The 23,502-nt window shown below is 33.9% G+C and overlaps 3 protein-coding genes and 3 non-coding genes across 7 annotated transcripts; all 6 read right to left on the minus strand.

The window, feature by feature from the left end:
• Nucleotides 1-371: 371 nt before the first annotated feature.
• On the minus strand, nt 372-6,479 carry LOC125874028 (glucan endo-1,3-beta-glucosidase 4). 2 transcript variants are annotated; one of them, XM_049554840.1, is made up of 6 exons: nt 5,963-6,098; nt 5,809-5,865; nt 4,526-4,666; nt 1,744-2,991; nt 878-905; nt 372-629 (listed from the first exon to the last, which is right to left on the minus strand). In XM_049554840.1, the coding sequence occupies exons 3-6, from the start codon at nt 4,596-4,598 to the stop codon at nt 473-475; spliced, it is 1,506 nt and encodes a 501-aa protein (XP_049410797.1). In that variant the 5' UTR covers nt 4,599-4,666; nt 5,809-5,865; nt 5,963-6,098; the 3' UTR covers nt 372-472. The 2 variants fall into 2 exon arrangements, with proteins under 2 accessions (XP_049410797.1, XP_049410805.1); XM_049554848.1 differs by having other exon boundaries at nt 5,809-6,479.
• Nucleotides 6,480-8,488: 2,009 nt separating this feature from the next.
• LOC125874352 (serine/arginine-rich SC35-like splicing factor SCL30A) lies at nt 8,489-14,705 on the minus strand. Its single transcript, XM_049555231.1, has 6 exons — nt 14,568-14,705; nt 11,313-11,475; nt 10,877-10,954; nt 9,785-9,952; nt 9,422-9,529; nt 8,489-8,997 (listed from the first exon to the last, which is right to left on the minus strand). Exons 2-6 carry the CDS (start codon nt 11,453-11,455, stop codon nt 8,748-8,750), a joined length of 747 nt encoding a protein of 248 aa, XP_049411188.1. The 5' UTR covers nt 11,456-11,475; nt 14,568-14,705; the 3' UTR covers nt 8,489-8,747.
• On the minus strand, nt 11,906-11,983 carry LOC125854026 (small nucleolar RNA Z102/R77). Its single transcript, XR_007445324.1, has one exon. It is a non-coding gene; the product is annotated as a small nucleolar RNA Z102/R77 (small nucleolar RNA).
• LOC125854028 (small nucleolar RNA Z102/R77) lies at nt 12,237-12,317 on the minus strand. Its single transcript, XR_007445326.1, has one exon. It is a non-coding gene; the product is annotated as a small nucleolar RNA Z102/R77 (small nucleolar RNA).
• Nucleotides 12,555-12,634, minus strand: LOC125854027 (small nucleolar RNA Z102/R77). The gene has a single exon (XR_007445325.1). It is a non-coding gene; the product is annotated as a small nucleolar RNA Z102/R77 (small nucleolar RNA).
• Nucleotides 14,706-15,942: 1,237 nt separating the features above from the next.
• Nucleotides 15,943-20,408, minus strand: LOC125853461 (uncharacterized). Its single transcript, XM_049533152.1, has 10 exons — nt 20,275-20,408; nt 20,072-20,151; nt 19,874-19,983; nt 19,145-19,263; nt 18,946-19,043; nt 17,803-17,890; nt 17,553-17,687; nt 17,212-17,320; nt 16,520-16,668; nt 15,943-16,320 (listed from the first exon to the last, which is right to left on the minus strand). The coding sequence occupies exons 2-10, from the start codon at nt 20,131-20,133 to the stop codon at nt 16,276-16,278; spliced, it is 915 nt and encodes a 304-aa protein (XP_049389109.1). The 5' UTR covers nt 20,134-20,151; nt 20,275-20,408; the 3' UTR covers nt 15,943-16,275.
• Nucleotides 20,409-23,502: the final 3,094 nt, after the last annotated feature.

Below are 23,502 nucleotides of genomic sequence, written 5' to 3' on the forward strand. Positions count from 1 at the left end.
ATTTTTTCTCGTATGTCTTGAGCTTTAACAGAAAAAAGTGATTTCTTCGCATTTGTATAAGCTTTGATGGAAAGTAAATTTTCCTCCTATGTCTCAAGCTTTTATAGGAAGTGGTTTCTTCTTATATGTTCAGCTTTTATAGGAAGTGGTTTCTTCTTATATGTTTGAACATTGATGGACAAAATTCCGCGTGTACTTGAACTAATGGGAGTAAACGTGTGTCAAGCTGACCTGAACACCACTGTTATAACGATCACGGATGGGGTGGGGGTGGGGGTGGGGGTCATGGTAAGGAAGCTTTTCACCAACAAGAAAAATAATGCAAAAAATGGATTTAAATCATCATCTAGTTGAGTGTTAAAAGACAAATATCAATCATCTAAACTAACAAACTAAAAGAGTTGGTTCAATTTTCCTGCAAAATACACAGAGGGAATCCAAAAATGCAAAGATCTCAATCTTCCTAAATATGCTAGAAAACAAAATGTCCATTCACATCAAGAATCAACAAAGCCAAAAAAACAACCATTGTGTAAGCAATAACCGGCAATCGAATCGTTGAACACTGAGAAGTCGCACCGATAGGTCCAAATGCTGCCGGAGGGAACACCCCACCACCTGAATTCGAACTGTCGGATGAAAAAGAAGTAAATTCAGTCCAAATAGAGGCAATATTTGTGCAAATGCAACATGTTAGTATAGTCAAGCTTCTCTATGACAGCGTCAACAACGAAATGTTGTAATAGAGAACATATAATATAACATGAAGAATCAATCCCAACAAAAATGTGGTTGTTACATAGGATGACTGTTATAGAGAGGCTTGATTGTACTCGTAAAGATAATTTGTGTATTGTACTTGGTTTAGATATCTCACCTTCCGGTAAATTTACATGTTCTGGAACCTGCACCAGGAAAACCATTAAATGAATCAGGTTTCAAGAAAGAAAACGAAAAATGGTTCAGATAACATACACAGAGGATGAAAAAGGTAGCAATTTTAATGAATACTTCCTAGATTGTTATTGACGATTTTGAAAAGCAAAAGAGAACGGAAGAGCAAAAGAGCTTCGTATAGACTAAAATGTAAGGTTCAGCATGTTGAAATGTTACTAAGAAACATACAGCTAGAAGCATTTCGCAATAATGTAGAAACGCATACTTTGCATGTTAATTAAAGCGTCACAACTCCGAGAATCATTGCTTAAACTGTATGAAATTAAGTAGACACAACAAGGCTTTCTTGTAAATAAGCGATGCTTCAGTCCCATATATCATACACAAACATTTGAAGAAATTAATGTCATTCATCTAATATAGCAGTAAAAAATAAAGATATTGCCATATTGAACAACTAAAACATTTCTATCAACTTCACCCCAGACGTCAGTAAGGAGCAATAAAACTCTACTTATGCAATAGAAACACACTTGTACTCCAGCTTCATCAAGTAATATGAACTAGAATATGTGATATTACATCATGTCAAACATGACGGGAGTTGATATTTATTTGTTTCAGCAAGGGAAAATAAGATCTCTAAGAGCATATTTGCCTTCAGCCAGATAGGCAAAATAGATTCTTACTGATATGGGAGTGAAAAATAAAAGAGGGATATCAACATGTCGTTGACTGTTAATTTACCGAATCACTATTATCAGCCAAAATGATCCAGACACCAATCAAGTCATCTCCTGGAACTCCATGTAAAGATGAAAAAGAAAATTGCATACTAAAACTTACTTGGATCTTGTGTTGTCATTGTTGCTGTACCATCAAAATCACATGTTCCACCAAGACTATGCATTCTTTGATAATAGTCGTTGTAAGCATACGAAGCATGATTTTGTATAGTATCTGGGAAATAACAAGGCTGCCCAGATTGAATTGCACTGCAATTAGCACGTCCCTGGCCACAAGCCCAGTTAATTCCATCTTGCAATTTGTTCTCATCTGCACCCGGTTTCGCTACACAAAAAGCTGTACTAGAATTGTCAGAAATGCTGTCTGACGAACCCAGACCAAGGGTATAAACATCGCTCCCGTTCGTAGAAAAGACCCCCCAACTTCTTTCTGAGATTGGCCCGGGTCTTTTGTCTTCATTGAACATCTCGTAAATAAAGGTGTTAATGGGAATTTTGGGTTGACTGGGTGGACCGGTATCATTTGAAACACGCCGAATCAGGTTATTATTAAAAGTTTCCGCATTTTCCTTAGTAGCATCTGGCTCATTTGAACCGCCAGCCCATGGCCAACCAGTCTCCGTCACAACAACAGGGATATCTGAAAAGTTGAGTGCTTCTATAGAGTTGTATGTAGCATCAACTAAAGCATCAAACATGCTTACATAATGAAATAAGGTGTTCGGATCAACAATTTGCTTCACCGCAGAGAGTGGTTGGAAAAGAGCATATTCAATTGGAAAGATTCCATCAGAGTGAACATACTCATAATATGGATAAGCATTCAACATGTAATACGAGTTTGTATTTCTTAGAAACTGAAGGATCTGGAAGATCGTTGAGTTCCATGAAGAATTGAAAGTGGCAGTGGAAGGAGGAAATGCCTTAGCAATCACGTCCATTGATTGTGGGGTTGAAACTTTAACTTGGTTATTTAGTCGTGAAGCTACTAATGCTTTATGTAAGTAATTCATAGCAGGAACCAAAACTGGTGCAGCATTTGGGATTGCGGTGAGAACTTCACTTCCCACAGCAATAGCCGTAATATTTGTTCCGGGCATGTAAGCTGCTACATTTCTATTTACCCAAGAAGCTGCAGTTGATGGAGACTCTCCAATCCCTAGGACTTCTTCATTTGTAACGCCTATAATAACTTCGATACTAGTGTTGGCTAAAGCTTTCAACATATGGGCATCAGCATTAAATAGGCGCACATGAGTTATCTGACGAGCTTTAAGGAGTGCAACCACATCTGAAGCTGGGGGTAAATTTGTTACATCAGTGCCGATGTTTATTCCAACAAATGCACCTACAATTTTGAAGAACATGCACGTTAGCACTACAAATGAATCAAAGCACCATCATGCAAGGCCATTATGTAAGCTGCTCAGATGGTTGGATCCCATTATAAATAAAAATGTAAGTATATAACATAAACAGCAGAAATCACAACACAATACTGGCCCAACTATCAAAACAACAACATATATACCAAGTGTAATCCCACAAGTAGGGTCTGGGGAGGGTGGTGTGTACGCAGCCTTACCCCTACCCTGTGAAGGTAGATAGGTTGTTTCTGATGGACCCTCAGTGGAACAACTATCAAAATACCAATGCTAAAACCGATTCTCGAGAAAGCATATCAAACAACTTTCTAGGTACAAAATAAGAAGATAACACTAGATTTCTTCTGACTTGCCATTATTGGTTTGTCTTTTTTTCCAATTGCATTCTTACAACGATAATATGATGCTACTAGTTTCTTCATCAAGTCGCTACGAAACACCAAGATTTTGTAAGACAGCGTCAATGCTTCTTCCTGTAGCCTTTCCTAACTCATTGTTCTATCAATGACTTGTGAAGGATGATCCTTTAGTTAAACCTTAGTCATGTTTTTTAGGTAACTAACTTTTTCTGGTAATCACCAAATGTGTAATTACAAAAATTTGTCTAAAGTGGGAGAAGGAGCTTGAGCTTTGGAGGCAGAGGGACCAGAAGAAGCTTCAGGGACCAGTTGATGGCGGAGCAAGAAGCACTTTTTGGGTCAAATACTCAATACCTAATCCTTCAAAGAGTGCAAAGAAGAATTTTAGACCATCAATGGGAGGCTTGATCGATAAACCTTAATTGATTGGCAGAACTATTAAATGTCACAACGCTACCTGGCGTTTCACTGTCAAATCACCATGCAGTCTCCCATAATGGTTTTTTGTACTCCATGACACAGCCACTATCTGGTGAACTCCTTACCTCTTTTGCCCTCTTCTAATCATGTAGCACAATCAAGCTACTCCAAGCAATTTTACTATATTCAGTTAACTATTTCATCTATGAAATTTCTTATAATAACTTCATCTTTGAAAAGTTAACATACTTTACTCAAAGCTTATAGATCTATCTTATAAATTAGAACATTTTTTGGTTCAACAAGCATTTAGTACTGTATAATAGTACATGTTACAACTTATCTTGCATGATTAGCATATGCATTATCGCCCAAAAGAAATGTTTGATAAACTAAACGTAGAAAGCCAATAAAGGAGGAAATAAATGATATTTATACCTAAGTTGCATGACACCACAAAATAAACAAATAAACAAGAAGAATTCCATTAAGCATTCAATAAATGATACAGACAACACGATGCATAGTTTTTAATAATTCAAATTTGATGGTCTGTTTCCAAACATACCCTATCTATCAATTGATACGAACTGATATTTACCATTATAAGGCATATCATATAACCAAATAAGGACCCTTGCATGATATTAACTAGAGTGCTGAATCAATACACAGCAATAACATTATAGAGCTGACAGGGAGAAACTTACTGCATTACCTATTACATTTGAGATAAAGAAAAAAAATAGAATAGATATGGCAAGCCACGGTTTAAGCGTCATCAGAAGCATCCAAAACTTCAACTCTAATATCAATCAGCCGGCAACTGTTGCTTCAAACGGTATTTGTCAAGAGGGTGCTACAGGAAAAAGATTACAAGAAATTAAAGCTAGTTTGATTGAATAGAGAGCAAATGAGCTCAGTTGTATGACTATAACATTGAATGATAAGCAGAACTGCAAAACTTAACAGGCGAAAAGTTCATTCTTCTAGTAATACTGACCCCAGAAATCTAAAAACCGAGTAAAGTAGACAAATAGAAAATGAGACTGTTCAGCAAAGATGCTCGAACTTAAATTAACAGTGTCCTTCTATGTCATTGGGTTTCTCCTAACCATATTAACTAGGGATGAAGAACCCACCAAATGAATATGAAACAAAGTATACACGTGCATGACCTCAAGGGAAATGGCTGAGTCACCACATGATATCTACTGAGGATCGTGTTTATAGCAAAGTAATTCAAAACAAAACCAGTATCAGAAAGTGGAAATGGCTGTTTGCTGTCTAACTTGTTGACGCTGCTCAAGTATAGGATCTTGTACTACCAACATGAACTATATAGAAGAATATACAGCATATTCCCATCCCATCCCACCCCGTGTGATATTAAAAACGCAAACCACACACCCATAAACAAAAGAAGTCTTAGCATAGTAATCCACTAAAAGATGTCTAGCTGAACCCAGAATTACATCAGTGAACAGCACCTAATACAGTCTGGTTCCATTTAACAAGAACCTAACAAAAGATTCAAACTTTACGCAGTTTAGCATGCTTGTCTACCAAAACAATAGGTCACAGATTCACAAGAATTTAACATTTCTGTCTCATAGTAGTACACAAATTAAGACATATAGTTATCACTCCACTTCATGGCAGCTTAAAAACAAAAAACATTGTCACTACAGAGGTAACATTGATTATGACATGTGTTTTATCAGTTCATAAGAGCAAAACAGTCACTCTCATCCACATCTCCAAAGCAAGAAATGCTTAAGAAACTTCAAAGAACCAAACTTTATCAAAAACTAACACTACCTTACACCTTAAATAGCATAGACAACACCAAAATCCCAAGAAATATCTAAAGATTAAGAAACCCTTTACAAGTTTAGCCTCAACACTCAAAAACCCCACATCTCAAAACTGATTTAGAAGTACAAAACATTTCAACCAGAAGCAGAAAATGAAGGAACAAAAGGAAAAGAAACAAAGTACCTGAATTCAACTTCTGCTCCACTATAGCAAAACCAAGAAAATCTATTAACCAAGATCCTATTAAGAGTTGGTAAAACTCAAATGTAAACACCAAATAGTTAAGTGGACAAAGCTGACAACACAAAAACCAAAAATTTGAAGAAAACCCTCTTACCCCACTTCACACTACACTTTGTTGAGTACAAAATAACAGAGAAATGAGTGGTCACAAAGAGGAAAACTGAAACAGCACAAGACACTAGTCTACTGTAGCAGTAACTTCAAGAGACTCCCAAAAATGACTGTTCAATTACTACATAATTATTGATAAAGATTAAAACTTTAACCTTAAACTATACTTATAATTAAAAAACATAAACACCCATATACAGTATAGTTCCAAATAATTATTTTATTCAAGTTTTTGTACATATACACAATTAAAAAGATTACTTTTTTTGGGTACACATAGGAAAGAAGAAGACAAGAAAGTAATAAAGAAGCCTTAAATGTAGCACTTGTGCTATATCAAACCTCAATTCTAGAACTTTACACATCTATCTATACACACTATACAATTCTTGTTTTTCTACTAGCAATATGAAAAAAGTACAAAAAAGAAAAACTTTTATCACTTTTTTTTTCTTCTCTAGATCTGAAGATTCTTGAAAAATGTGACAGATTTCGATGACACATCAAGATTTTAGCCGCGTATCTAGCTTAAATTCCCTTAAATTCCTCTCTTATTTTATTATTTTTTAATAAGTAAAAAATAGTAAAAAGTACTACTCCCTTCATTTCAAAATATTTATTATAATATTTTTTTTGAGATTTAAATAGTATAAATTAAACCTCTCTTATTTTATATTTTTAATAAGTAAGTAAAAAATAAAAGTACTACTCCCTTTATTTCAAAATATTTATTATAATATTTTTTTGAGATTTAAATAGTATAAATTAAAAATTCATAATTTATAAATAATATCTTTTTAATAATTTTTTGATAATTGATATTTCAATTTATAATTTTAAATTCATATTTTAAAAAATAAAACATGATAACTATTTTGAAACTGGCAGAGTATAATGACTTTTGGTGTATTTACCTCTCAAAAGAAATGAATCAATAATTTCAGGTTGAGGTTAAAAAAAAATGTGAAAAGTCTATGTGGAAGAATGATTGAATATTTTATGAATAAAATTTTTATTTATTTCTTTTCTTTAGTTGAAGACAACTAAGCATGTGTGGGGACCTATGGAGCCATGGTCTCTAGAATTCAAATATAAATTCAAAAAGGGAAAAAGAACAAACCTACCCGAACTATCGTAAATGATATGCAGATATTCTCCGTCATACTTTTGGAATACTGGTGCCCCTATCGTTTAAAAATTATAGCATATATTAACGGACATACACATGTCATAATCTTATCCACCGACCCGACATTTATTGAATACTGGATCGACAAATAAGATTGTGTCATGTGTCCCTATTTAATCCTCTGTTAGAGTGATGAAACTAGAATTATAAAAAATCATTAATTAGCCTAGTCTATATTACTACTACCTTCATTTTTATTTCTTAATTTTAAAATTTTAATAAACGGCCAAGTAATTTTATGACTTTTTTTTATTTTATAAGATTGGATTAATAATGAGAGGAAATTCATTAACTTGGTAAAAATGTTTGCAAAAAGTTAGCCAAGGTGAACAAATAATACAAGTTGGAAAGTGACAATTTCTCAATAATGGCCAACATCATTCACATTTTGTTGATATATGTTTTTTTTTTTTTTCAAATTCTAGACCTATTTCCTTTCTTCTTTCTGTCAGAAACCATGTGCTTCACGCGACAAATTAAGATAATCTTAAATTCTTGTCTTGTGATTTAAAGATTCTAAAGAGAAAAAAAAGGTAAATGATAGTTCTTAAGAAACACTTTTTAGTATCATTCATTAGATCATTTCAAATAAACTCGCAAAAAATTAAGGTCAAACAGAGTTAATCAGTCATACTCTGTAAATTCATCAATCTAATACACATGAAGAGCTTAGATAATCTTTAATGAGTGTTTTGTGATCCTGAAACTCCAAAAGGGTAACGCTGGCCCTGCAGAGGTAATGTATATCATTTTCCAGATCGTCACAAATGGCTCATAATATTTGGGGTAAAGAAGAACCGGTCTTATAATACATCTTACAAGTCTAGATAATCCTGAAATCTTATTTCGTAACCCCAAATCATTTTTGATGGACCAATCAAATTACATGTTAATTGGAGTGTATCAACCAAATTCAAAAAATCAGCATGTAATAATACATACAAAGAACACTTGTAATCAGGAATTCATTTTTGTAGACTTCTAATCACCAAAAAACTTGAGATTCATCAATGGTCAGTATCAATCACCAGGACATTTCCAATTGTCCAAACAAAATTAAGATTAATTGGAGTGTCAAAATCACAAGATTCAAACATAGTGACAAAAACTTCATTTAATATATACAATTTACTAACTACTTCAACAAAAGAGCGCACAAGATTCGAAAATCTTCTAAGTCGCAAGTTTCATGGGTAAATTTCGTTTGAGAACATGTTATATCTCAATAATAATGAGTTTTTAAGTAGCAACTCCAAACCTTCAAAATTCTAGGTTAAATACAATAGATGTTGAATGCACATGTTTGACCACAAACACACATGTCCAAACAGCACTAAATGCATAAACTCAACAGTAATGAGCGCACACAACATATTTCAAAGACCATCCAATGGCACGAACAATCCAAATTGATGTAGTATACTGCACGAGTCTAAAATCTGTTGCCAATGCCAACTTAAGTTCTACTCGAGTTTAGAAACAACACCAGAGAGTCGTACAAATAGAAAGATCCATATTACAGCATTAATCCTACTTAAGATATAGAGCTCAGTATCATGGAGACACATTGCAGTTTGGATCATGGCGAGTAGGGAGCACAACCAGGGCTCCTACTAGGGCTCCTGCTGTGACCCCTAACAGGAGAACGCTCCCTCCTAACTGGACTTCTGCTACGGCTCCTTGGACTGCCATTATATGGTGGGCGCTCTCTGACTGGAGTTTGACTGCGACTCCTTGACCCATTATGTGGTGGAGGAGAAAGGTCTCGAGGAGGGGATCGTGAATATGACCTCTCACGACTGTATCTTTTCTCTTCAGGTGAGACAGACCTGCAAAGTAGAAGTAAATCATCAAGTGGAAATTAGATGGGATAGAGATACACAGACAAATAGCTTGTATTACTTATTGTTGTCTCAAAAGATGTGAAAAAAGAGCTAAAACAATAGCTAAAAAGGTAGTACATAGGGCAAGCGAATTTCTAAAATGTCTGATTAACTTCCTAGGACCAACTTGCAGGCAGTAAACAAGTTCAAAATATGCTTTTTAACAAGCAAACAATGGATAGTATCATAAAACAGGCAGCATGCCTTATCAGCTAAATGAATCAGACTATGCACGCAATAAAACAAAAAAAATGAACTTAATACCAAAGATAGTGTCTGATATGCCTGGCTGGTTGTTGGAAGCGCATCATTATTACAATCTAGAGCCCCTTTAATTAAACAAACAACAAATATAAGTAACATTGCATACCTCGAGTACTGCCTTCTCTTGGGAGAGTAATCACGGCTGTGTGATCCTGCTCTTGCATACCGTGAAGGTGGAGTACGTCTCCGATCATGGCTGCGGCTACTCCTATGACTGGCAAGAAAATCAAACTAAATGAATATCCAAATCCAAAATAATCAGCCAATCATTTACAAAGCCAAAAGGGACAGACAATTTTACAACAATGTAGACTACTTATTGTTTTACTTTCAAACATCAAAGCCAAATTTAGAATACTGTCATGAAAGACACAGGAAACTTCCACCACTACACGAGACAATAAGGACTACTCAAGACAGAATTTAAATGGACTAATATGATATTAGCAAATGAAATACAAAGTATTACCTTCCACTGCGTTCCCTAGATCTCATTTCAGTAGGTTTTTTCCTGTTTTCCTCGGCAAAAACCACAGTCAGTTGCCGACCTTGAAAACCTTGTCCATCCATCTGATACTTGGCATCTGCAGCATCAGCAGGATCCACAAACTGGACAAATCCAAAGCCTCGTGGTTCACTGTGAAAAAGAGGTGGGAACACAAGAACAGATTTAGAACAGATATTTCTCAAACAATATGGTGTTCGGCAGGCGATCAGAATATAAGACACCCTAGCTACAGTCATTTGATCAGAGTTTAAAAGGTAAGACCCAATCTGTGAATACAAGGCCAATAAGGGTTAAAGAATCAAATTTGTCGAGCGCTAGCAATTCCACCAAATCCCCATAAGGACTGATCAAGAACAAATATTGGGGAACTAGATTCTAAGAGATATATTGAGGAAAGCAAAGAACTAGCCTAAACAGTAACAAAGTTAAAAACAGCACAAATTCAAATAATCCCACCAAAAAATAACGTCTTCATAAGCACATAAGCAAGCACATGGCTGCTGACCTTGAATGTATCAGTTTAAAGATGACTTGAAATTCTTCAAGACTTGAAATCTTGAAATCTTCACATTGTATTCAAATCCAAATTCCTTCAAATCTTCACTACCATTAACATCACCTTCAACTCTTACTACCTGATTGATGTCAAGAACTCTTACTACTTCAATGTGTCAACAGAATGCTTATTACTTGATTGAAGTCTTCAAGACTCTTAGTTTCGCTGCTAAATTTCACAATTTAAATAAAGCACAGGCCGGTTTCTAACAACAAAAAAAATTAACCAACAAATTTTAAGAAGGAAAAAACTTTATGCCTTTATGGTATCACCGACAAACAAAATTTAGCCAAATCCATTAACGGGGATATTGGTACCAAACAATGTGTGCTAGAAAAATAAAATCTTCAATATTTATTTTTCAGCAGAGCAGAGCTTGACTGTAAATAAAGAATATCTGGTCAGAGAGAGAGAGACTCCACTCTTTTTTTCTTTCTTCTTCCTTCTGAGACCAGAAGAATTGAGCAGATGAATAATCACATGCAAAACAAGCTCACCCAGTGTAGTAGTCCTTTGGCAAGTAAATATCCTTCACAGGGCCAAATTGCCCGAACGGCCTTCTGAGGTCTTCTGGCCTGCATGCAAGCAGTAAACTGTGGGGTACCAATTTATAAAAGTACTACAAGTCTACTGGTAATGTAATACAATGAAGGAAAGTAACACAACTATATTTCTTGAATCCTAACAGCATGATTTTTCAACAACTGTTTCTGCTTATACCAATAATTTGTCATCTTGGCCCGCTTCACTATGGACATAGCCTCAAGATAAGAATCATCTGAGAATTTTCTATAAAAGTAATATATCTACATGATCAGTTACAAGCTCAAAATCACTAAAAACTGATATAGCAATTCAGGAATGAACTGGCAAAAGGAAGACATGGAATACTTCAAACATATCATAAATTTGAGGACACTCATTAGTGCATACCGACAATCATGGCGAAGATTTCGAACTAAAAGACTAGTCGGACCATCTCTACTATGACCACCATATCGACCTCTGGGACTCGGACTCCTTCCTCTTCTGCCATAACCTCTCTGTGGTGATGGGCTGTAACTTCTCCTCCTCATTCCAACAGAATCAATTTAATCTGTCCACAGTACAGAAATGAGTGAGGAAGCTCTTGTACAAAAATAAAATTCATTAGATAAACCAATACATAAACCACACTAAGGATGCAAAAGAAGGATGATAACAAAAGGCAACTACACTCCTTGAGAAAAGCCAAAGCATGTCTACTCAGATATTTCAAATAAGAGAAGATACGGTAAATATCCCCAACTACTCACATCCTTGCTACAGTCTAGTTAAATTACTCAAATAAACATGAGATTGCACCATAGAAAATTCTCTTTCAAGGCAAACAACAAAACAATGGGGGGAAAAAGCCCAACATTTCCCCTCAGATGTGAAGAAAACCAGGAAATTAATTACTCAAGTCAAGAGCTAAGATACTATAATGTTAGGTAAAAAAAAAAGGAAACCAATTCAAGGAAACAAAATTAGAGTGGACAGAAAGAGAATGATCAGCTAGAGCTAATACATGATAAAATGCCATCATATCAGCAATCACTAGTATGAAGTTCATCATATCATTCTCAATCCACAACCATATTGAGCTACTTCATGTTAAAGAAGAGCGACAAGAAGCAAAAATTTGCCATTAGAACTACTCCATATTAGGAGGATAAAATGTCAAGGTAAAAGTATGAAGACAATTCATTTGAAATTTTAAATTGTGTATATCTTGTGTAAGGTAGAGATTGACCAGTCATTGCAGCATATCAATAAAATGCAATAACAAGACTACTCTCAACACACAGGAGGAACCAATTTAAGTCACACAAAAGAGAATGATCAGCTAGAGCTAATACATGATAAAATGCCATCATATCAGCAGCAATCACTATTATGAAGTTCATCATATCATTCTCAATCAACCATATTGACCTATTTCATGTTAAAGAAGTGCGTTAACAAGCAAAAAATTGGCTTAAGAACTACATATTAGGAGGATAAAATGTCAAAAGGTAAAAGTGTGAAGGACAATTTATTTAATATTTTAACTTGTATAAGGTAGAGATCGACCGGTCGTTAAAGCATGTCAATCAAATGCATTAACAAGACTACTCAACACACAGGAAGAACCAATATAAGTCGCCCAAAAGAGAATGATCAGCTAGAGCTAATACATGATAATACGCCATCATATCAGCTATCAAACTTGTATAACACTCATCATCTCATTCTCCAAATTGATGGTTGGTTCAGAATGTGATACGTAAATATGACTGAAAAGATTTCAATAGTTAAGCAATACTCAAAAAGTAATAGTTCAAGGAATACATTTTAAATCCCAAAATAAAAATGAAAACCAGATATTAATAAAAACTCCAAGACGAAAATATAATTCAAGAAGAACAATCAGCCAGTACGAATACATGATGAATGGTATCATACAACAGTCATGACAGTATAATATTCATCATCTCGTTCTCTTGAGTAATAAGAAAAAAAGAAGATTTTGAACAACAAATAACAGGAAACTCAAGGAGTCCACTGACAGTTTCTGGTTCAGTTTGAAACTAAAACATATGTATAAGTGCAAAGACGATAAAAAATGTAGTCAAATCACTTCAAAGCAACATTAAGAATAATTGACAATAAACAATCTTGGCGGTAGCTGCAGAAGTGATCAGACAGTACGAATACAAAACAAGTTGCTGTCATATCAGCATTCCAAGTTGTAATGATCATCATATACTTCTCCAACACCCATAAAAAAAATTAAAATGGACATCATTACCTCATAAAAGATGTGCTCAGAGCAAAATAAAGTTACAAAAAAAGTGAAAAAACAACTATAGCATAAAATAGTATTTAAAGAAAATCAGTGTGCATGTGGATTCAATATGGCTGTCTTCCACGACTTTAAAGAGAAACAATCAAGCTAATGCAATTTTTTTGCAAGTATGTGTAAAATGTACACACAAATAACTAGTTAAGTAACAACATTTAAATTCACAATCATCAAATAACAAACAGGCTCACTATGCAGCTCCTTAAAAGCTACAATCGACAAAAAGGAAAATAAGGTAAGACTTGGCACTTACCCATTAGACAATCCCAGCATAAAACCTCACACTTTCAATTTCAATGTGCACACCAAAAAGCAATTAAACCACTGCAGAGACGAGAAAGCTAAAAGTTTGGAAGCATCGAGCTTCTAGCACCTAAAGTTACTCCCAATATTTGACACACCACAGGTTCTTCACTAAGGACTCAGTCTATAAACAGAATCTTCCAGAAACACCCTAGCTTTCTAACTTCCATCGAATCAAGATTTTAACCACACACTGATATAGCAAAAACTAAAACCCCAAAAAGAACACTGCATTTCTGCATGCAAGAGGCTGTTTCCACAGCTCGAACCCGTGACCTTGTGCATCCGCTATACATCCACTATACAAGAACACCTACCCCTCAACCCCAACTAGTCGGGGACAATCCATTTTGCTCTATATAGACAGATTCCACCTCAAATAATTTGAGGTTTTGTAACACTAGAACCTCTCTACAATTCCTAATGACATACAAATCACTAGATAGACTAAAAGACTCCTACCAAGTATAGAAATAGGTGATTAGTCCATTTCAGTTCACAAGATCTTAACAAATATCCCAACTTGCAACAACCCAAAAGCTAATTAACAATTCTAACATATACCCACATGACAAAGAATCATTCTAAGCAAAACCCAGATAGAACAAAGTACAGAAATAGTAATTAGTCCATTTCAGCTTACAAGATCTTAAAAAAAAAACTTGCAACAACCCAAAAGCTAATTAACAATTCTAACACATAACCACATAACAAACAATTATTCTAAGCAAAACCCATATAGAACAAGTACAGAAATAGGTAATTAGTCCATTTCAGTTCACAAGATCTTAGCAAAAAACCCAACTTGCAACAACCCAAAAGCTAATTAACAATTCTAACACATACCCACATAACAAACAATCATAATAAGCAAAACCCACAAGAAAAAAGAGAAAGAAAATGCTTTTTTTAAAAAAAGAAAACTTAGAACATCAAGATTCAAAGAAACCCATGATAGTTTTCAACAAAACTTAACTAAAACATTCAATAGAATGATATTTGAGAGGATTTTCTTATACCTATGAAGAAACAACAAGCTGAATTTGAGTATAGATTCACAAATTAGGTGACGGCGGATAGAGAAAAGTTTGCACCTAATTAGGGCAAACAACGATTTCTTATTGGCAGATGAGAAGGGAAAAAGGGTCTATATAAAGTTGTGTAGTTTTCCTTTCATGGTCTCCAATTTAGGTGAAAATCATTTTTGTACCCCAAAAGTTTTATTATGTTTAAATCCGACCCCCCTCTTTGCTCTTTTACAAAAAAAATGTTTTTGCTATTCTTATCGTGTGTTTTATTGTATTGTATTGTTTTAACTAATACAATGTTTGGATATATTGTATTGTTCTCTTTGTAGCTACATAATGTTACATATTAATAATTATAATGATAAAAATTATAAGAAAAGTAAAGTTCAAAATCATATCGAATCACCACAACAACAATATACTCGATGAAATTCTGCAAAAGCAGGGTATGAGGAGGATATAATGTATGAAGGTCTTACAACTACTTCTCTGAGTTAGAGAGTTGTTTTTGAAAGATCGTCAGCTCAAAAGAAAAGAAAAATTAAGATGACGATACGATCACATCAAATTGATCGTTACACAAAATAAAACTTTTCAATGTTAACAAACGATTAATTTAACTGTACGATGCAATTAAATTTAAATAATAATAATAACAACAAACATTGTGTTTTATCTAACAATACAATGGGTAACAAACATCAAAACAAGATATTAGAAAGTGCTTGAATTGCTATTTCGTACAGTACTATAATGTATCATATTGTATTGTCTTAATAATAACTACAATGTTTCAAATAAATTGCATCTAGGGATGGAGTCATGGTAGTTATGAATTCAACAAAACCTAATAACCTTTGATTCAAGCCTTGTATTTGATTTTAAAAAAATTATTTAATATGTACAAATAACCTATTCAATACCCGATAAGAAAATAAATTGTGATCCAGAACCTATAAATAAAAAAACAAAATAAAATAATTGTCCCTTCCTTTTATTGTAGTGTGTAGGGCAAGGTAATGAAAAAATAAGTTAACGATACGATCACACCAAGTCAATTGTTAAAAATAAAAGGGTAAATTACATAAATCTCATAGTTTTAATATGAAATTACAATATACCCCTAATAAGTTTCTAATTACATTAATCCCTTGAAAATTTTAAAAAACGGGATACAATAATTGAAACTCAAATACATTAAATACTGTCTCGAATACATTAATATGTAGCTCGAATACATTAAAAACTAGCTCGGATACATTAATATGCCGCTCGGATACATTAAAGAAATAAGAGATTTTGGAGATTTTTAAAAGTAATAGAGGATAATGGAAATAAGTGAAACAAAAGGAGTGTATTTCTATAATTTGTCCAAAATAAAATGGAACTTTTCATAGAGCAATGGCAAGATGAAGGGGAAAATAAGGTAATGAGATGAGTAATACAAAATCATTTCTTCCAGCCATTGTGTTATGGGCCTAAAGATCACAACCCAAGCTGATTATGGGACTATAACCAAATCAGATTTGGCCCAGCCCAAGAGTTTTTTTTCTTCTATTTTCTACTCGAAAATACGAACAATTACCACAAAAATTGTTACTACAACATCAAAATTTAGTACGATCCAGTTTGTTCTATCTCTTCGCGTAACATTGTGTCCAACCAAATCTTTTTGCCGTGCCACTTAGAAAGCAAGCTCTCATTGTACTGTTGTCTGTCTTGCACTTGTATCGTCGTGCTCAACCTAGGAGATAAATAACAAAAAAATGATTTTTTTCAAAACAAAACAAGAATTAAGTGTGCAGTAAAGCAGTACACAATAGGAAACAAAATTAAGGGCAGTCTTGTGCACTAAGTTCACGCTATGCACGGGATCTTGGGAAGAACCCAACCACAACAGTTTATTATATGTTAGGAAACAAATATGTGTTAGTAATTTTTACCTCCACGAGTACTTTCGCCTTTTTCTTTGCTTTGGCACTTGGATCATCTTTCTCAGCTCTTCTTCTAGCTAAAGCAGAATCTTTTCCACCACTCTTCCGATGAACTGTAACAGCCTCTTCGTCATCGTCGTCATCATCTTCATCGTCTCCTAGTGGAGTGATTCCCACATTAGACGAGTATATATATAAAGCATAGACAATGATTAACACTACCAGACAAGCTTTAGATAAGAAACACAAGATTCTGATCATACACAACTAGTTCACAATTATTAATTTTAAATCAACTTTGTCACAATAATAGACATGAATACATGCTTCAGCCAAAGATATAATATGTGTATCAGTCACAATACACCAGAAGAATGCGACCGCTACAAATTTGTGATTTCTACTTCAAAAGCAGAAAACTTCATAAAGTATACAAGCTAGTACTCTTTTCATACTCTTTTTCAGCTTCAAATGCTCTTTCTTTTCTACTTGAACCAAGTATTGTCTAAACGCTTACTAAACATCACAAGAATACAAATGCATATTCTTTTACTTCCTGGTGTCTAGGTAAACCTATGGGGGCTGTTAGTTATGAGTTGAATTCACTAAAGGATGAAGTGTCATTAATATATTGCACTAACAGAACGGTGGGAAGGGGAGACAGGATGAGCAAAGGAGAGCATATCCATCAAGAAATTTACCGGTATCAGCATCCAAGCCATTGTCTCTAATTCCAAAACCATCAAAATCTTCAATGTCATCTTCTTCTTCAAGATCTTCATAGCCTTCAACATATTCTACTTCAAATTCCTGTTTATTTCAGTCATTAACAGAAGAATGAATAAATTGACCAATCTCATTGTATCAGCCAAAGTTTCACTAGAGGAGGGTAATCCCAAGTTACTAGCTAGAATCACAATACCCTCACACCAAACTCCCAAAAGAAATAAAAAAATGGAGGGTGGGTAGCAACCAAGAGAGGAAGGCAAAACTAGGAAAACAAGGAATATTGAGAAAATATCACAAAGCTTTTGAGAAAGACCTCCTCGTCTTCTTCTTCACTAGCCACTTGCTCTGCTTCTCTAGCAAGAATCTCTTGATACTTCTGCTCAGGATAATTGTATATGTCGCCATACATTCCTTTTGAAAGGCGTTCAAGCAGTTCCTTCTCAATATTCTGCAGAATACAAATGGCATAAATTGTAAAGGATATAGCCAGATGATCTACCAAGTAGGAAGAAAACAACAAGCTACCATGAACAAAAGGGAATGAATTCCAAGCATAAACTCACTTTATCGAGAAGAGCAGCTTTTTCAGCCTTTTCCTGTCGCCGAGATTCTCTTTTTGTTTCTTTCCTTGGTGTGGTCATTATCTTCTCCCTGGACACACAACAAATTAAAACATATACTAGCTAGTGCAGAAAAATGTGAACAGCCAAACATCCATAAGCAAAGATCTATTTCCTAAAGGGGAGGTGGTACCACCAAATGGAAGTAAACAAACCCCTTATTGAAAGTTGATAGGAGTGTTTATGATCTCAAAAACACAACTGGTACCATTAATTCATTGGTTTAAAGCAAGCTTTTTTGTAAGTACTAGTTTGAATTAGGAGAAACAGAAATATTCTCCTAGCAACACCTAATTGACATGGGAGATTAAGCCCACTAAACGAATTTGAAACCACCCAGCTGTTAAAAAGTTCATTGTCATATCAAATACTTATAGGACGAACATAGTGCTATTACAGCTATGGCAATTATGTTGTACATAATCTGGATGGGAAGGAATAAAAGGATGTCCAGGCCTTTGCCAAAAGCAATGACCGTTGATATGATCATAGAGGAAGGTTACTTGAACTATTTAACTCAAGTTAAATGATGGCCCTACCAATAACTAGGCAATTTAAAGAAACGTATCAGAGCAAATTCTTTCACGGATGATTAGCTGTATATCCAGGAACTAAAGGGCAACTGGATAAGCTGTGATAGTTATGATTCTGCATACACTGGGTATGTCCTTATCCAATATCGCAGGCCATTGGTATAGTTATCGAAGATGTAATAAATAAATGCTCTTTGATGAAGCCCCACAACCCCACCTTCTTTAATCAAAGCAGGGCACTCCCTTTCACTTCTGGATTGTTAGATGAACATCTAACTGCAAGTCTACTTGTACTGCATCTAAGCGTCCTCCCAACCTTTACTAACGAAGAATCCAGGGAATTAATTGTTTTATATTCATTCTTCTGGAAGAAGGGTGAGAGAAGGTGAAATGGAATGAAGACGCAGATCAATTAAACAAACGAGAATCTAAAACTTTGAAGCATGCACCTTTAAACTCCTCAATAGTAATGCTCAAGGCCATAAAAAGTAAAATTTAAGCCAATAAATTGATAAGTGTATGTATATTAAGTGTCTTAGAAGGGAAGTCGAACCTTGTTTTCAAAGCAAGTTTCCTCATTCTTATTCGCATCTGAGTCATTTTTGTTAAACGTTGTTTTGCCTTGTGCACAAGAAACTTAGGCCAATACATCTGTGGTAGTTGACAAAGAGAGGATGGAGGAGGGAAGTTATTGCATTGAAGAACAAAACGTATACAGCAGTAAGTAAAAAAAAAGAAGCTAATTTCATTACCAAATGTTTATCAATGATTTCAAGAGCCTTTTCGTAATTTCTTGGCAATTTAACTCGTTCCCAAAGTTTGTTTGGCATGTGAGCCCTTTCTATTGTTTTCATGTACAAATAGAATACTCCTGCATAGCACAAAAAAACAAGTAAATAAGCAAATGCACACCAACTAGAGTTCATCGGAGGATCCAAAAGAAACTCTACCAAAGTACATGATTTATGATTAAACTTTGGAGATACCCACAATCACTCCTATGATTAACAGAGTACCAGTTTCCACAGAAAATATACAGAAAGAAGCAGTCTTGGAGAAGCCTTCGAAACCAGACTAGATTCCTTAGACAGATTACTATAAATATCAGAACATTTAGACGACCACATTGACTTACCGCATCAACCAAATTTCAAGTTAACCTCATGATTCATAACTCAAAACCCAGAAGAAAAACATTAAATCAGTATAATCCAAATATATGGCCATTCCTGTAGCAGCCAAGTTATTCATTTAATGAGATAACATAAAAAAACTTTTCTAATATACAGACGGAAGAACGTTCAACTCATATCCTGTATTCCTTAGAATTCCAGTGACAACCATTTACTTATTCTTACTCTTTTTTTGCCTGAAACTTGAAAAAAGCAGATACCTTTTTGTGGGTTCTTTTATTTAAACAAAAGCTATAACATCTTTATAACATTTCAACAATTACAGTAAAATAAGCTGCAAATCAGTACCATCATGATCCCGAATGGTGGCGTACCGGCTATTAGCCAGAGGACATGAGCTACGGTTGCAAATCCCAGTTACATTATATGGGTTTCGACAAAATATCCCAGTCTCAATCCTGTAAATGTCGCAACAAAAAAAATCAAATAAAAACCTCTAACAGATATCATATGAAGTGAAAACTCAAAAACTAAAAAAGAACTCACTTGGCCATGAAACTGCAATGCTTGTGTCTGATAACTTGCCATATAACCTCATCATGTTGCATCTTTTATCACTTCTAAACCTAGTTACAGACAAATTCAAACTCAAATTCAAACCTCTAGCAAATTACACAAAAAGTTATCACTTTCGCTGAAAATTACATCAAAATTTAGCTTGAAAATTGGAGAAATACATAAAAACTTACCAGTTATAGCGAATCGCTCAATTTCGAGGTGAATTTCTCCCCAATTACTGCAGCTCTACTTGCACAGAGAGAAAAAAGAGAAAATTGAAAAGGGGAAATAGTTTATGACCTAATTGGTTCAAATGGAGTTAAACCCTAACGGGTATGGGCTAAAATATTAGGAATTTAATATTTGGGCTATAAGGGTGTTGGGCTTTGGCCCAACACTTAAAAAAAATTAAAATGAAAACCGACGAAAAATCGAAGAACTGAATTAATTTGGTTCGATATGATTTTTTTTATCTTTTTGGTTTTTATGTATCCTTCAATGAAAAGATATTCCATTTTACGAGTTTGTGTTGAAATGGAAGGACTTTATTCAATTTTGAATAATAATAGATGATAGACTCTTTTGTCTTTAATCGGACATTTTAAATATGTACCTCATTTTATCCCTTTAAATTATTACTTTGTATTTCTTGTTAATCAATCGGAGGTTTAACTCTCCCTGTATACTCTTCTGCAATTGTGGTCTGACCTTTCATGCTTTCACTGAGTTAGAATATTCACAAATATTTAACTATAAATCTAACTGTTACTAAAGATTATGTAAAAACTCGTCAAGTTTAAATTTTAAATTCGTCTAATATAAATTACATCGTGAAATGATTTGACTTTTCATCAATCAAAATAGTATAAAAAGGTCCCAAAAAAATAAGTAGAAGACAACACAAAGTCAACTACTTGCAAAAAGAGGAATAAACCAATGTATTATTTGCAACTTGTGAAAAAGTGTCTCCCCATCATAAGTTCATAACCTAATTTCAATAAATACTAAGGTTATATTTATTTATTTACTTGTTATTAGTCTAATAAACAAATTAATAATTTGCAATATTGGAATTCACATGGGCAAGTTGCTAATCAACAACCCCTATGTGAATGATTCGGTGAAGGGGCATAATAGTTGCAGAGTTCAAGGAAAGATCGTACCACATCTTTTGTGCGCAATTTTTTTTATATTTCTGCAATAAGTTATTTATATAACTTGTACTCAAAATCTTCTAACCACGTGATAACAACTTTATCAATTACATCTACGTTCCTCTTTCACCTCCTTGTCATAGTCTATTCATAATAAATTTAGATTATTAGCTAGTAGGTAAACTTTTTATAGGGTGAGAGTTCATAAATTGTTGTTTTAGTGAATTACATAGTGGGTGGACTTTTTTATTCTATATTTTTTCAATTTTCACCCATAGTGGGTAAATCTATTGAAGTTTTATATGTGCAATACCAACAAAAATAATTGTTTTTACTATAATTAATCATGGAAGAAGAGAAAATAATTGAATAATATGTAGTACGATGGTTGGTTGTTCATAACCTTATAGTAAAAAGGTTAGAATGTGTATAACATATATAATATATATATTTTAAAATATTACTTATGTATTGGTGGCCATCATTTTCTTGTAAGTTTGTCCACTTTTACTCTGCATTTTCTTTTTCTTTAGATAGAAATTTTCAAGAACTTGCTTGACAAGCTCTTTGTTTGTTTGACCAACTAAAAATACTTGCTAGACAAAGTCTTTTTTTCTTTGAAGTGTATTTGGTATGGAGAAAAATGTTTGGTGGATCAAAACATTAGGGAAACAAGCTTCTCAAAACTGAGGAAAATGATTTTTTTAATGAAAGGAGAAAAAACAAGTTTCATTAGTGACATTTCAAGTTTGTTGTCTCCTCCCCAACGACCCAACATCCCCAAAACCCGCCATTTGATCATCCCACCACCGAACCCTCACTCTCCATGCCATTCCGATCCATCCACATAGTATTTTACTAGACTATATATAAATAGTCAAGATAATATACTTTTATTTACTTATCAAACACAAAAAAGTAAATAAAAAATAATAATAAGTCCACTTATTTTCCAACAAAACATTTTTTCGGAAAAAATATTTCCCTTTCAATTTATTCTTTTAAAACACAACCCTATAAGGTTATATACTTTTTTTTTTGTTTCCCATCCGGTGTCCGGTACCCACATTGGAGCTCGACTAAATCCGGATTCGCACCGGAAAGTCCCACATTGAGGGGCAAAACGCTTCCTAACAAAGGCGATTCCGTACCTAAGGGGGCTCGAACCCGAGACATTTTGATTAAGGATGAAAGAGTACTTACCACTCCACCACAACCCTTGTTGGTAGGTTATATACTAGCTATAGTTCCCTCTTTGTAAGAATGAGTCATAATAAAATTTATGCGATCAGTAGAATTTAATAGTTTTAATTCAACTTTCTAAGATATTCGCCTAATATGTATAGTAAAAAAAATTATGATTCAAAATTCATAAATTTTGAATTCATGTCTACCTCATTGTAATATTCTATTTGAATATACATAAAATTTAACAAAGAAAGATTGACTTTTAAGTCCAATATAAACAAGTCTTAGACATCTTAATATGTTTTCTTGGTTTCATCTAGTATTCAACTACCATATCAGGGCCCGACTATTTTCATATATTCATATTTGTGTCGGAAAATTTGTATCGAGGGTAAACCGCTCTTTAATAAAGACGAGTTCATACTTAAGGCTTGAACTCACGATTTCTAATTAAGGATATATAGGAATATCTATAACTTTATCGTAACATTGTCGGTTATAATAAGTTAAACTACACTGATACCGTATACGACCTAATTACTCTAGATTAACGATTCAACGGGACCCACGAACCGTCCTCTGAACCGTTCATGGGCCCACATCCTTTACAAAGTAGATGGGTCAAATTTGGGCTTTTATTACCATACACGGTTTATGGGTATTTGGTCCCACATTAACTATGAAAAATGATTTTCAAAGCCTTTTTTTTCTTTATATTAAAATGACATTTTTTCTTTGACATATTTTTTCTTTTTGTTTCCCAAAAGGAAACACATTGATCTTAAAATATTTTGACTTTTATGAAATGTATTTGTATATTGGATAGTTCATACTTCATAGTAGTACCTCCTTTCCTTAGTTATCGATAATTTTAATATAGTGTGTTGTGATTTTTTAGATATAAAAAATGTTATCTTTTGAACTATTTTTATAATTGTTCTCAATGTAACAATACGAGATGTAATTGAATAGTGGAATAATTGATAATCATGATAGATTTTTAAATATTTTGCAAATACAGAGATTAAATGTGCATATTTCAATTAATTAAAAACTAAATGTGATTAATTATATACC

This window comes from Solanum stenotomum, chromosome 1 (genome assembly GCF_019186545.1).
Source record: "Solanum stenotomum isolate F172 chromosome 1, ASM1918654v1, whole genome shotgun sequence".
Lineage (NCBI taxonomy): Eukaryota > Viridiplantae > Streptophyta > Magnoliopsida > Solanales > Solanaceae > Solanum > Solanum stenotomum.

Coding starts and splice junctions, on each gene's coding strand:
- LOC125874352 (XM_049555231.1), bottom strand. CDS start 11,455: ATGAGGAGGAGAAGTTACAGCCCATCACCACAGAGAGGTTATGGCAGA. Junction 9,530..9,784: donor TCTAGGGAACGCAGTGGAAG/GTAATACTTTGT, acceptor TTTTCTTGCCAG/TCATAGGAGTAGCCGCAGCC. Junction 8,998..9,421: donor AAGAGAAGGCAGTACTCGAG/GTATGCAATGTT, acceptor TCTACTTTGCAG/GTCTGTCTCACCTGAAGAGA.
- LOC125874028 (XM_049554848.1), bottom strand. CDS start 4,598: ATGCTTCTGATGACGCTTAAACCGTGGCTTGCCATATCTATTCTATTT. Junction 2,992..4,525: donor CTTTATCTCAAATGTAATAG/GTAATGCAGTAA, acceptor TCAAAATTGTAG/GTGCATTTGTTGGAATAAAC. Junction 906..1,743: donor AATGACAACACAAGATCCAA/GTAAGTTTTAGT, acceptor TTCCTGGTGCAG/GTTCCAGAACATGTAAATTT.
- LOC125853461 (XM_049533152.1), bottom strand. CDS start 20,133: ATGCAACATGATGAGGTTATATGGCAAGTTATCAGACACAAGCATTGC. Junction 17,321..17,552: donor GTGAAGAAGAAGACGAGGAG/GTCTTTCTCAAA, acceptor TGAAATAAACAG/GAATTTGAAGTAGAATATGT. Junction 16,321..16,519: donor AGGCGAAAGTACTCGTGGAG/GTAAAAATTACT, acceptor TTTATCTCCTAG/GTTGAGCACGACGATACAAG.